The following is a 12,875-nucleotide window of genomic DNA, read 5'->3' as shown; positions in this document are numbered from 1 at the left end:
GTGATCCCCTATGACGCCCTTATATCGTACCTTTTCTTGCAGCATGGAAGCTGTCCTGTGTTGGTACCTGAGCAAGTTCGGCCACCAGCATAGTCTTGGGCAAGATATCACGCCGAACATTTATACTGTCTGTTGCATATTTAAACGCCAGCTCCTGGCCAAGATTATCATAGTCAAATAAACCACCTGAAAGATTCAAATGAGAGGAGGAGAATAGACTTTAAGGAATACAGTGAGTGTTGATAACCTTGTGATATACACAACGCCTAAATTTGTCATGGTTACTTGGCATTTCCATTTTCTAAATCAATGACAACAAACTTTAACCAACCTTGCTTAAAGAAAATAACTTCAATCACAATTTTAACTTAACTGATATACGTGTATAGGAATAGTGGGCTTGGCGACCAGGAAGATGGAAAATGTTAGGATTTGTTGTTTTAGTTTGTGATGACTGAACACCCTTACCTATTCGTATCCTGGCTGGTTGTCCCTTCCCAGTATTTGTATTCCATATGTACAACAGTAACCCGATCCATACGTTCCTTAACAGAATCTCATAAACGGAAGACATTGTTTTTGTCTTGAGTGAGTGGAGCTCCTTCAGGATTTCTTCGTCATGTTAGCTTAATACCTACAACGATTAAAAGAGAGAATGAAAGGTTAGAAATCGCATGTTCAACATGTTACAGTCTCATCCAAGCCCCCGGCTTTACCAGTGAACTTGCCCTCATCTAAAGCGACAATCTCTTCTCTCTCTGTCACAGAGATGACAAGGCAGCTTTCATTTACCGATCACCACAATCGACCCCTTCACTTGAGCCAAGCCACACTTTATCGAATGTTAATCAACTCAGCCGGTCCAAGACTAATGCAGACGATTGAAAAACCAATATGTTTTCGGCACCTATTTGACTCAATGTTTTCCGAAATATTCCAAACTACTTCACTTCCACCAATGTTTCTATGGGTTACCATGGCAACTATATATGACCTGCACCTGGAGTGGATGGATTTTGATGAGGAAAGGCGAGAGGGCAATATTGCTTTGGATTTGGTGCGACTGAAGTCATTACAGAAGAGCCACAGTTGCATGGCAGGGCGAGTTGCTTATGGTTTCTTCTTAGTAAGTCAAGCTTCGCTTGATGAAGTCGAAGAGGCCAATCGGTAATCATAATGTACATGTCGAAATGGGTAGCAAAGCGCCTCGTTAGGTTGGGTCTGTCTAAATGTTGGTGAAGGTGCCACCCCTACCGCTCTGCAACCTTAGCAGTACGGCGCTGTATCTTGAAGATGACGCTCCCATAATTAATTAGAGGAATAAGCATACCAAAGACCTTGGGCAATGCCCCGAACAAAGCTACAGATCAATGATCAATGCCCAGCGAAGTGTATCATGTTGTGTGAAGAGGGATGGACATCCCCTTCAAGCGATATTCGTACATGTTGACTAACTAGTAAGTCAAGTTACCATTCACCTTTGGCGATGCTTCGTCCACGGCCAAACATCTGACGACATGGCCTTTTAATCATAACGTGATTGTGAAACGATGTAAACGAAACGTCTCCTCCCCAAGCCATTTAATGAACCTACATGTATATATGAGTGCAAAAGAACTGATAACCACGATAACAACGACTTTTCAACTATACCCAGTGATAATTTTGCGCATACCTATATTATATAGTGATGTAGTTCTGTGCTTTTAGTACCACAACTTCAAACTATCGTGTGCCCATTCTAATTTAGCGCCGAATCATTGAAGAACTGGCACTGATTCGGCAGGAGAGTGATCCAAGACACTAGCATCATTCCATCAAATCCGACGGGGTGGATGATTGAAATCACCACCATGACCGGAGTAATCTATCATACTCTTCCAAGATTGGTTCCCTGTTCGCACCATTATTGTTAGGCGCCCATTATCGCCATTGCGATGTTATCATCAGCCTTAGACCTATGTATGATCCATCATAAACATCTTTTATGCGACAAAATTGAAATTATACCTCAGTCTCTTCAGAGACGACGTTCTGTAAACCTTTCCTATTCTATACAAAGCAGTGGCTTAGAATGCTCTGGCAATGCGTAGCAATCATGACTATCGTGATGGAATATGTGTGTTAACGAGTAGGAAGTCAGTGGCCACCGGTGGATTTGATAAACAGCCGATTATGTTACAAACCTCATCATTAATATGCCGTTCATAAAAAATCATAATGAAATTAGTCGTAAAAATACGGTGGCTGGGAAAGGACATCACATGATTTTTTAAATTTTTTTTCAGGAAATATCTCGATTGATGGACTTATTATCTCGATCGCTCGAGATAAATAACTCGATCACCCGAGATAATATCCACCCCATTTTCCATCTTTGTAGCGACTGGTATTGCATGTACAGGAGAGACGCTATTGGCGATTTCGTGTAACTTAATCTTGCCTAATCTCGAGCGCTCGAGATAATAAGTCCATCGATCGAAATATTTCCTGAAGAAAAACTTTTCATGTCGAAAAAAAATCATGTGATGTCCTTTCCCCGTCACCGTATAAAAACAGATATTTACATGTATTTTTCTTGGTGTGATTATTAACGTAAATTTACTGTACATTTAATTACATTTACTTGTTTTTGTTGATTCGTTAGATCAATTTTGGTCATGTTCACGCGGCAGATTCTGGGAAAAAGACAGTAATTTACGCACGGGAAAACTCCGGCGGAGGTAACTGTTTCATATGCTGTACACGTGCACGGTGGCATTACGTTGAATCATTTGACAACATGACAGTGAATTTTCAACAAATTGATACCTTAAACCAAGAAGAAGATGGCGAATGCGAGACGCAACGTCAAATGGGCGACATGATGAGTCTTTGGTACGGGTCATGCACACTGATTGCTGTTAATGTCGATAGGATAGAATGCAAGGATATCTTGTAGCTGCAGGCAGCAGTGAGAAGCATATACTATTAACAGTATTATCATTATCAGAATAATCCATATTTGATACCATCCTACCGAGAGGTTTTCAGGTGGGTTGGCGGATGCCCCCTCCAAAGGTCACCAAAGCGTATTTTTCATGCAAATTTTGGCCGATGTGTAAACTGACAGAGGATATGGATAAAGTAATAAAGTATACTTGTTTGGTGCTATTTGGTCTGTGGTAAAAGTGTACGACCAACTTATAATAAGAGAACATGCGGATACTCCAAAGAAATTTAATTTAATCAACTATCAGCACATGGCTGAACACCAAACCTAAATCTTCTAACGAAAACGAAATGTCCATATCATGCTTCGCTTCGTGAGCAATTCCAACTTAAATGACTTGTAACGAGATTAAGAACGATTTTCTCCTTCACTGATCTACATCATTGCCATGGAGCCATCTATCACTATATGATGCTAATATGGTCAGGATATTGATACTGTCATCGGGCAATGCGAGTAGTTGCTGTCAATTATTGCCGCAGTCTGTGACAGACTAATGGATGACACCAATAACTTAAGATTAACTTGACAGGGGTTGTCTTTAATGGACCTAATGGTCACGTTAGTGAATGTTACTGATAACTGCGTTAGGGTAAATTAGGTAACACTGAAATGACTGGGAGGAGGTCGGTATCCGCATGAAATGGTACTAAGCCCGTCAGAATACCGTAGCGTTTTTTAACAGAAATCCCTTCAGTGTAAACTCATTGATGTTTACATGTACAGTATATGTATGTATCACGATTGCTCATAGTATCCTTTGAGATTCTGCTTTTCTCGACTTCGGCCAGGCTCCGGGCATCAGTTTGCTATTTAGCGTCGGTAAAACCAGATGATTGGAAAGTGATGGCTGGATGACTCACTCAAGATACCGTTGAAAGGAGCTAAATTTCTTAAAGATGCAGCGAACAACTAAATCAGTGTATCCTAACTTACTGTAAAGCAAGCTTATACAAATGGAAATGGCTGAAAGAGTTTGCCCTCAGCTGGGTGCACCAGCAGCCTACTATCTTTATAAAACGTCCTCCCTCGACATGTAGTCTACTGGTTCGCCATTTTATCATAAACTCCAGTTGGTGACCCTGCACAAGCAGTCAGCACATGGTCCGAGATGACTTGAAGTTTGAAGACGTTTCTGGACAGATCCAGTTGTGACCTGGACCATTTGACATCCGTTGTTCACGACACCGTCTGTGAGCAATATGTTACGGCTTATTGTCCATACTATCTCATTTTATATGCCAACCATTTATCAAATTAATGGCTTTAAATATATGGATTTAAACTTATGATAATGGGTGCAGTAGTAATATCATAATCATAAAAGCAATCATAATTGATTATGTGTTGATAGTGGTCATGGTTCACGCTATGGTTGTTCCCCGGCTTTTATGATAATTTCGGGGAAACTGCTCGTGTGGATCAGCAAGGGAATTAATGATCTCCTAGACGCTAATGCCATTTAATTGAAACACGCTTTTACGTTTGATTTGCCCAAAGTCTATCGAGGCAATTCCTGTTGATTTTCAAAAGAAGCCGGGAAGATGAGAATAAGTTGGCTGATTTCAAACATGCCAGTGTAAGCTTATATGGACCTAATCCTTATTATTTGTTATAGCCGCGTCTTCTACAAAAGGTTCGTATATCATGATTCTATCGTACATCTGGCTCCCAACAACGAATCACGATCTCTTCACTCTGTTCCAGCTGGTGCAGTTGACCAGAACAAAACACAAAGGTGTATCAATCAACGGGGAAAGAATCAATGACCAGCTATTGAAAGGGTGATGTTGTTCAAATGGCCTGCTTTATGTGACTTTAAACATCATATTACTCACTGTTTAATCAATCAGAGTCTTCAGAATCAAATCCGAGTTTAATTTGCGTTAAAGTATGAAGAAAATCTTCAACGGAATGATAACAAAGTTTATGATGTACATACATTGGATGTTAAGAATGGCGCTTGAATTGTGAATGACTTCTTTTACCCAGTTGCCTGAGCTTGGTGCTTAGTTCAACATGAGTGGGATGATATACACCATGAGACGGAAAGCATAGAGCATGTAGAGTCGGAGTCTCACTGAATTGCACTTGAGATGAGCATTACAGAACGATATGTATTTTCATATGATACATTCAGTCTGCTTTATAATCAAAATTAAAACAAGAAGCTGCAAGACGCGGGCAATCAATTAATGCAACCAAATTATCTTGTTTTCGAAAAAGGCTGTTCTAATTCTCTAAATTAGCTGAGTGCGTTAAGATTTATCCAAATCTCTTGCACGCAATGGGCCGTTCACACGGTGAGAGTATTAACAAGGTGACATCTTGCCACTGCTTCCAAATAACGATTCGAATCAAATTAAATGTGTTACAGAAGTACACAACTGTGTACTAGAGACAACGTCAATATTTTGATATGCATTTTTATATGCACATGTGGATGATCTACGAAGAAGTTGTACATGTATTTTTCGTCACTTTGCAGTAACATTCACTTGTGCACAACTAACCAGAATCATTCAATAAGAATTCTGTTAGAGTGACTCTTGCTGGTTCAACTAAAGAACCGTTTTGAAAATTATGGGTCAAGGTCGTTGAGTAACGTCATATTGATAGTAACGGTTTATTCTTCGGCTCAAATAAAAATTTTGAAAAAAATAAAGTTACGGAGATGTTGTTTGAAACTCAGTTGGTAACTGCTACTGGCAGGCCATTATTGCTCCTTGTGGGTGATGCCATAGGGCCAGGGAAGTACCACAATAACGCATGGTAGCTGAAATTGAAGGCAATACTCAGCAGGCAACAGATATTGGCCAGAGGTTTTTGTGTAGTAGTAGTATCATGATGAAATGAAAATGAAGTTGTAAGTGAAATCTTATACACATGTCATATACGTACTATCAAGCATAAATTAATCTATCCTTGATACTAGAATATTTATTCCTACATGCCGCGAACAATTACACCGCTTATGATAGTACTTCGGGAAGTATCATGAATATATATTAATGCAATTATCAAACCACTGTCAGAATGGTGGGATGTCGTGGTCTCAGTTGGTCACAAATCGAGCAAATTGGTAAATCACAATGTTTATTAGTAATGGCCACGCGAGTAGCAACATTCGTTGATAATGGCCGTCATTTGCCTCCACTCCAATCGCCAGCGGATAATAGATCCTTCCAATTATCGACATAGTTTGGCACGCCATCGGAGGCAAGTGTTTCGGACATTGAGAGGGACACAGCATCAACATAAGGTATGTATGGTGGCATCTTCAAACACCGAATAAGTCGAACGGTTTTTGGTGATACAAAACTCTGATAAAACCGAAATCATGCAAAGAACTGAAAAGTATACAGAAAGCGAGAAAAATAGTGCTCAACTCAATCTTGTCATTACTATCGCCATATTCGAATCATTAAGTATTCTAACTGGGACAAAAATCAATCGTGATTATCCAAACAGCTCCAGTGCAAATGGCAATGTTGCTGGCAAATTGTCACTGGCAATGAGATGTTATTATGAAACTCTTTGAAGTGCACCAAACGCGGCAGTGTGGAGCCAATGTAAACAACACGGATTTCAAGCATATCAACTGAGGATTAAATTATTTGTGGGCGCCTCAAGCACTGGCAGGACTGGATTTGTCGGGGAACAAGATCAGCAGACGTTTGTTCCAAAGAGGAGGGACGGTTAAGGGAACCTGCCTTGATGAGGACAATTAACAAAAGCTTTAGAACTTACCATCCTCTGAACGTTGCAGAAATGCCCAGCTAGTAAACAAGCAATATCCAATCAGTTTGCTACATGGCGGTGAAGAGAAACAGGTAAATCACGAAGGTATTCAACAGAAGGGAGATCGAACAAGTGCACTGACAGGAAATCACCTGAACTCGTACATTCCTTCAACCGACCTTAACAATCAGACGAACTAACCGCGTATCTAGGGAGAGTTGTCTCTTAATAATAAGCTATGCAGCGGGGTGTAAAAAACCGGTGACGAGGTTGATGACAGATGCAGACACTTCAATTTGAATGAATTTGCTGGTCACTGCTGCACTGCGCTGTACTGAGGTTAATCACAGTCTCTGCAAACCAGAATTCTTCAATGAAAAAAAGGAATGTTGCTTTCTAGTGTACACTCTTAGAAATAAAGGTTTGGAGCTTTTGAAAAAAGCGCCAACACAACTATGCACCCCTGAGAAGTTTGTCAGCGAAATGAAAAACTCGTGAAGGTTTTTCAGAATCTCAAAGACCATTAGATGAGCGATTGAAATGCCGTCGATTCTCACTACTCGAATTGCTCGAAGGAAACTGCAAGACATTTCCAGAGCCGTCCAACGTCTATCCCAAATGGTCGTGTCCAACCAGACTCTAACAAAGGTCTCACAAGACATGTACTACTTCAACCAAGACATAAAGCTCACATATTATAAATGCTTTTTTCTAATTGCTTCGCAATAGTCAACGTCTATGTTTGTACGCAATGTGTATTAATAATTCTCCCCCTGATACATCAAAAGCGATGTTAAGTAAACACGCTTTTTGATACTGAAAGCATCTCAAGTAATGTCGATAATTGTCTTGAAGAGACAGCACTATTTACTGTAAACTTTAACCCTCCACTACTCATGAGTGTTTTATTTTCGAGGATTTCACCAATAACCTCGAAAATATCCATCGCGAAAAAACTGTCCTTGATTGGAAAAACATACAGAAATCACGTTACCGCCAAATTGAAAATTGTGGACATTTCTTTTGAGGTTTTCGCAAATCGCAAAAATAAGGAGGTGCACAAATTTGGTGGTTTACAGTAGAGTTTATTTTGCTTCCTCTCGCTCCCAACTCGAGAAGTGTTTGGCTTCCCTTTGTACACAGCTATCTCAAGCTGACAGCAGTTTCAATGTCATAAAAGATAAACACTCAATACAGTCTCTATAGTTGCAGAGTGTCACTCGGTGGTGACGCAGATCTTGTTCACAGGGAAATACGATCCCAACGAACATTTGATATTTCTAAGCGTGTACGAAGAGCCTCACAATAAGAAGAATAATGTTGAGAAAGTGTGCATTTGCTATGACTTAATTTATCAACGACCACTGCAGCCTGCTGGCGATAGCTAGGAAAAAATAAGGAAAAGGCGTTATAAGATTTCTTCTTAGCATCAAATCGATTGACAACAGCATTTTTAAATTGAATAATCGAGTATTAAGACTCTTAGCTCGTCACCACAATATTGTGGCAACAAGAACTTAAGTCCTCTTGACGTTCGCTTGTCAATCCCCTTGGATTTAATTGTCTGCGTAATTGACGTTAGTTTCTGCATCGGGAAAGGTAAGATTTAGTTGAAATGGAAAAGCAGTTGAAGAAACCAAAAGACTTACGAACAGCTCGGCCAACATCCCACTGGATGAATTCCATTTATCTTGAAGAAAACATGCATATACTCGTGTTTATTAACCAACAAATCAAACAACAACATTATGATATTTACAGGAAAATAGGGCCGAAACAGAGCATTATTGGACCTGAAAATCAGCTGACCATATGTGCTGGCATGGCTGAGAATGTGGCCGAACTTCTGAACATTATCCACTTCAGTGAATGAAACTAAAGATATTTCAACATTAGTCTCAAGCAACATTAACATTCTACACTGAGCAGCACGAAGAAACGTGTGTCCGAACGGAGATAGCTCTACCTGCATGTAATGCCTTCAGACCCAGTGTCTCACTCACCCAGGGGTCAGTGTGATCTCCTGCTCCATACAGGTTAACATCTTCCTGCGCAGTCCTAATGACTATTGAATTATTCAAAACCTATTCCTATTGAACAGGTGCCCGCGATGAGATTCATCGAGTCGACCACAAAATAAAACAGAAGCTATTACGATGAGTAACGGCTCCCACTCGCAATACACGAAAATTAAGCTCGCACGTGAATTTGGAGAGCATGACCAGCAGCAAAATTACAGAATTTCAAGCAGTGGCAAACTACATTTGTAACGGCTTTGATGACCCTCATGGGAGGAATCCATCAGAACTTAAAGTGCAACCTCCCCACGAGGCAGGACATGCATGTGCATGCATCAGCAACAGACAGACCCGAACCCATATATTCCTGAGCCGTTACTAAGTACTCCGGAAGCATATCTGAGCAAGTCATCTCTCCTACCTCCGGAATATAATCATTACCTCATTAGGCGTGCGTGGTTCCTTCAGCTCTTTCGGCAATGGTAATGTTCCTCGATGCATTAGGAATAAATGAATACAACCTGGGTCAGAAGTAAATGAGTAAACGAGAGAAGAGAACAGCTTCTGCGAGGGGTATTTGGTAATTATGTACAACTGCGGTGTTTTCTTCCGCATTGAATAAAACGAACAATATTCAAATAATATTCCAGGAATCTGACTTTGAACGAATACAGCGGATGATACAAATTACAGGATGGTGATGTGACAACATATAAGATGGTATACAAGTTATACATGTACAAGATGAAGATGTTATTGATACTAGATAGACCAGATGGTACTCCTGGTAACGCAATTGATTCACCATTGATGATATCTAGATCGTCGATGGACCATGGATGGTACATGGATCATGCTTACTTAGTAGAGATATCTTAGAAGTAAACGGCCAATTAAAGCAAGAAAGCGAGAACGTACCCCATCGCGACGACCATCAACTTCAAAAGAACTGTACCAACTGCAAGCCAATTATAGTTCACGTCAACATCTCTAATCAGAATAACAAAGCATTTCCAAGCGTTGCTTCGGTGACTGAATACGGAGGTGGGGGGGGGGGGGGGGGGGAATAAATGTAAGATGATATTAATTGAGAATGTTGAAGAGCACGCCCAATAAACAACAGTTTTTGGCCGTACAAGAATATAGTAGGGTACGAACATCGAAGACACAAGCTACATTCTGAAATTCGGCGATGAGGTGATTGAATATTTCGTTAGTGCGAATGGTTTGTGGACAAACTCAGACCATGACTCAAAGCAATGAGATGAGACTTGCCTTCACAAACAAAGCCACCGCTTTACGCAAATTATATTTTACCTCAACGCTATCATAATTTCCTGCATGGCTTCAACTGATCCAAAAAGCATTGACCAATCATATCTTTATCTCGATCGATATGACTCTCACGATGTAGCATAATGTCTATTGCACTGGAATTCGATTAGCTGCGGCAGTGTCCATCCCAGCAACAAGCTTTGAAAGGAAAAGTAACGGATTCAGGGGTCGTTCTCGTGACTTCGCAATTCAGATTTAATTGTTCACCCGAAAACAATATCTGACTGCATGGTAGGACATGTATTTCTGTTAAAAAGTTGTCAATCAATACGTCGTTCGTAGCTCTTTGCAAGGGTTGCAAAACCTGCCTATTGGTGAAATATAAACATGACACCTTATAGTAAGTATTATAGTTAATATGATAGTAAATTGCTCTTGAAGGCATACTTTGTAAAAGAGAAATAATACACGTGTATTGTGTTGTTCACATTTTGTCAATTCCGTCGCATTTTTATGACATTTACGGCTACTTTAAAGGGTGATTAGATAGGAGCGAGGTGGACAAGATGAGTTATTTGTATACGTAAATGTGCTGATGGGTACCTCAGCTATATCACAGTGCACTCGAACGATGGTCGCCATCGCGGCAACTTGTCAGTTAAAGCTACGTAATTACCTTCAGGCGAACATTTACCATGGTCTGGTTGCAGCTCATGATCAGTTCTCGACTGGAGCGATGTCATAGACCGACACGCAAGGGAAATAAGAATAATCACAGACATGATCAGAGCATGGTGAAGCAGTCACTGCTATAATGAAATCCGTGTAACTCTCTGTTGAATTCACCCGGTGATCAGTGTCCCCAACAATACATTGAGAAAGTAAGCTGTATACATTCTCCAACTGTGAGAATCGAAGGGGAGAAACGATGAGAGAATACATACTAAAAAAATGCAGCCCGTCCATACAGGTTAAATGTGTCGGTACTACCAAAGAAAACTTGTCAACTCTGCCCCCCCCCCCCCACCCCATCCAAGATTCAACCAAGGCAAGAGCTATACATCTATCTGCAACCTGTCGAGTTTGTTGGTTTCGAGAAAAAAGACTGCGTTTGGGATCTGCAAAATCTTCATTGGGAGTCAAGACCATTACAAGTATGAGAAAAATAATTGCAACAATATGGTTTCTATAACATCACCACTGATAGTTCAGAAATAAAAGACCACAAAAGACCATAACTTATATGATAACAAAACAACAAGCCCGGGATTTACAGCCCAACCAACTTACCAGAAGTTGCTTGTTAAATGCCAAACAGCAATCCACTGACTGAATGCCACGATGCATCTGCTGCTCCGTATACTGACATACTACTTTACCACCCTGATGCACGCACACATAAAATCCGGAAAGTAAAGACAATTTGAAGCCACTCTCCCCCATCCAACATGCAAAGTTAATGCTACTATACTCCATTAGTGATGTTCGTGTGCCGCAGTACACAGAGTCGGGACGAGTCAATGGACAAATCGTGTAGCAAACCAGCTATCATGATGGCAGCGCATATAGCTTAAAATCCATTTAGTTGGTCACTAAGTGCAAAAGATGCCATTAAATTGAAAAAAATGCTAAAGAGTATCGTTGTACGGTGTTTGTAATTTGCTTTAATTATTTCTAATTAGAAATTGGCTTTCCAAATGGCAAATGTATCCGTCTGGTACATAGATGTCACTCTATCATCATTAAAACGTGATTCATATAATCTATCAATGCATGCATTCGTTACGGGCTGGTGGCGATTTTAATCAGCAAAGTGGGAATCAAAATCAATTTGAAAGTGAAGCGTCTAGTCTGCGTGGATGCATACAAATATGTACTATAATTGCTTCTTGGCAGAAATCTGCTGTGAAATAATGCAATTTTTAATGCTTATTGAACAGAAAAAAGACTTTTTTGGATTGGGTTGCCCAAAATGGTTCCTTAACCAATCTTTGCCGTCGTCTTAAACTGAAAAGCCAGATCATACTTGTCCTTCTTTGGAAAAAAAGCCTCAGAAGAAGAAGACGACGAGGAAGAAGAAGAAAAAGAAAAAGAGGAACGCCACCTGCGATCTCAAGCTAAAGGAAGCTCGAAAAGAACTTACTCGAACAGGAACTAGAAATAGTAAAGATCATATCAAAAAAGATAAAAGATAAAAGACAACTTTCTTACCTAATCGTGAGCAAATCTCCTCAGCTGATGATGTCGCTAATCTAAAGCCGGACTTCCATCAGCAGGCCACACTGTACATCTGAAAGGATAGACACGTGCTTTGAGCGTATGTCCTGGTTATTGATTGGGCGGACGCAGATGGAGGTGATGGCAAGACACACTGAATACAAGACTGATCATTATATGTAACATCCGGACTCAAACTTTTTGATGTACATTGTATTTCACACTAATATAGCAGCGAGTGCTTGCGACTCTTTTTATTGAGGAGGACAAGGTCCTGATGACTCATCCATCTTTTATTCGCATGTGTACTTGATTTCATGACAAAGTGCAGGAAAAAGAGTATATACCAAAATGCTGCTGATGAGAAAAAAACAAATTCTTGGAATTTCGGTGCTGGAGGCGTTTTGAAGGGTTCCGTTTTGCACATAAATTACTGCATGTACGTCATTAGCAAGAAATGCTATATAGCCAGGCCAGAAACCGATCAAAGTAACTGGGGATGCATGACAGCCAAGTAGTCTACGTCTTTCGTGCATGTAGTCGCTGACAGCGATTTGAAGTGGCCCGTCTCGCCAAAGAAGGCTGTTGATTTATTATCGTTGAATTTTATGTGGTAGCTCAACATTTCCTGT

General features: G+C 40.3%; 1 protein-coding gene across 11 annotated transcripts in view; it reads right to left on the bottom strand.

The window, feature by feature from the left end:
- Window positions 1-12,875, bottom strand: part of LOC135487389 (glutamate receptor ionotropic, kainate 2-like) — a 45,701-nt gene that overhangs the window by 24,502 nt on the left and 8,324 nt on the right. For 9 of the 11 annotated variants that reach the window (XM_064770983.1, XM_064770989.1, XM_064770979.1 and 6 more), the window contains exons 2-4: window positions 12,238-12,316; window positions 469-634; window positions 31-186 (exon numbers count right to left, since the gene is read on the bottom strand). In XM_064770983.1, the coding sequence (XP_064627053.1) occupies window positions 31-186; window positions 469-574 (262 nt within the window). In that variant the 5' untranslated portion in view covers window positions 575-634; window positions 12,238-12,316. Of the gene's footprint in view, window positions 1-30; window positions 187-468; window positions 635-6,742; window positions 6,853-11,316; window positions 11,476-12,237; window positions 12,317-12,875 lie in introns of those variants that run through there. The other 2 variants (XM_064770981.1, XM_064770980.1) reach the window with 2 other exon arrangements.

The sequence above is a fragment of the Lineus longissimus genome, chromosome 5, assembly GCF_910592395.1.
Source record: "Lineus longissimus chromosome 5, tnLinLong1.2, whole genome shotgun sequence".
Taxonomy (NCBI): domain Eukaryota; kingdom Metazoa; phylum Nemertea; class Pilidiophora; order Heteronemertea; family Lineidae; genus Lineus; species Lineus longissimus.
Note: the sequence above shows the minus strand (reverse complement) of the source record. Positions and strands in the feature narration are given on the sequence as shown.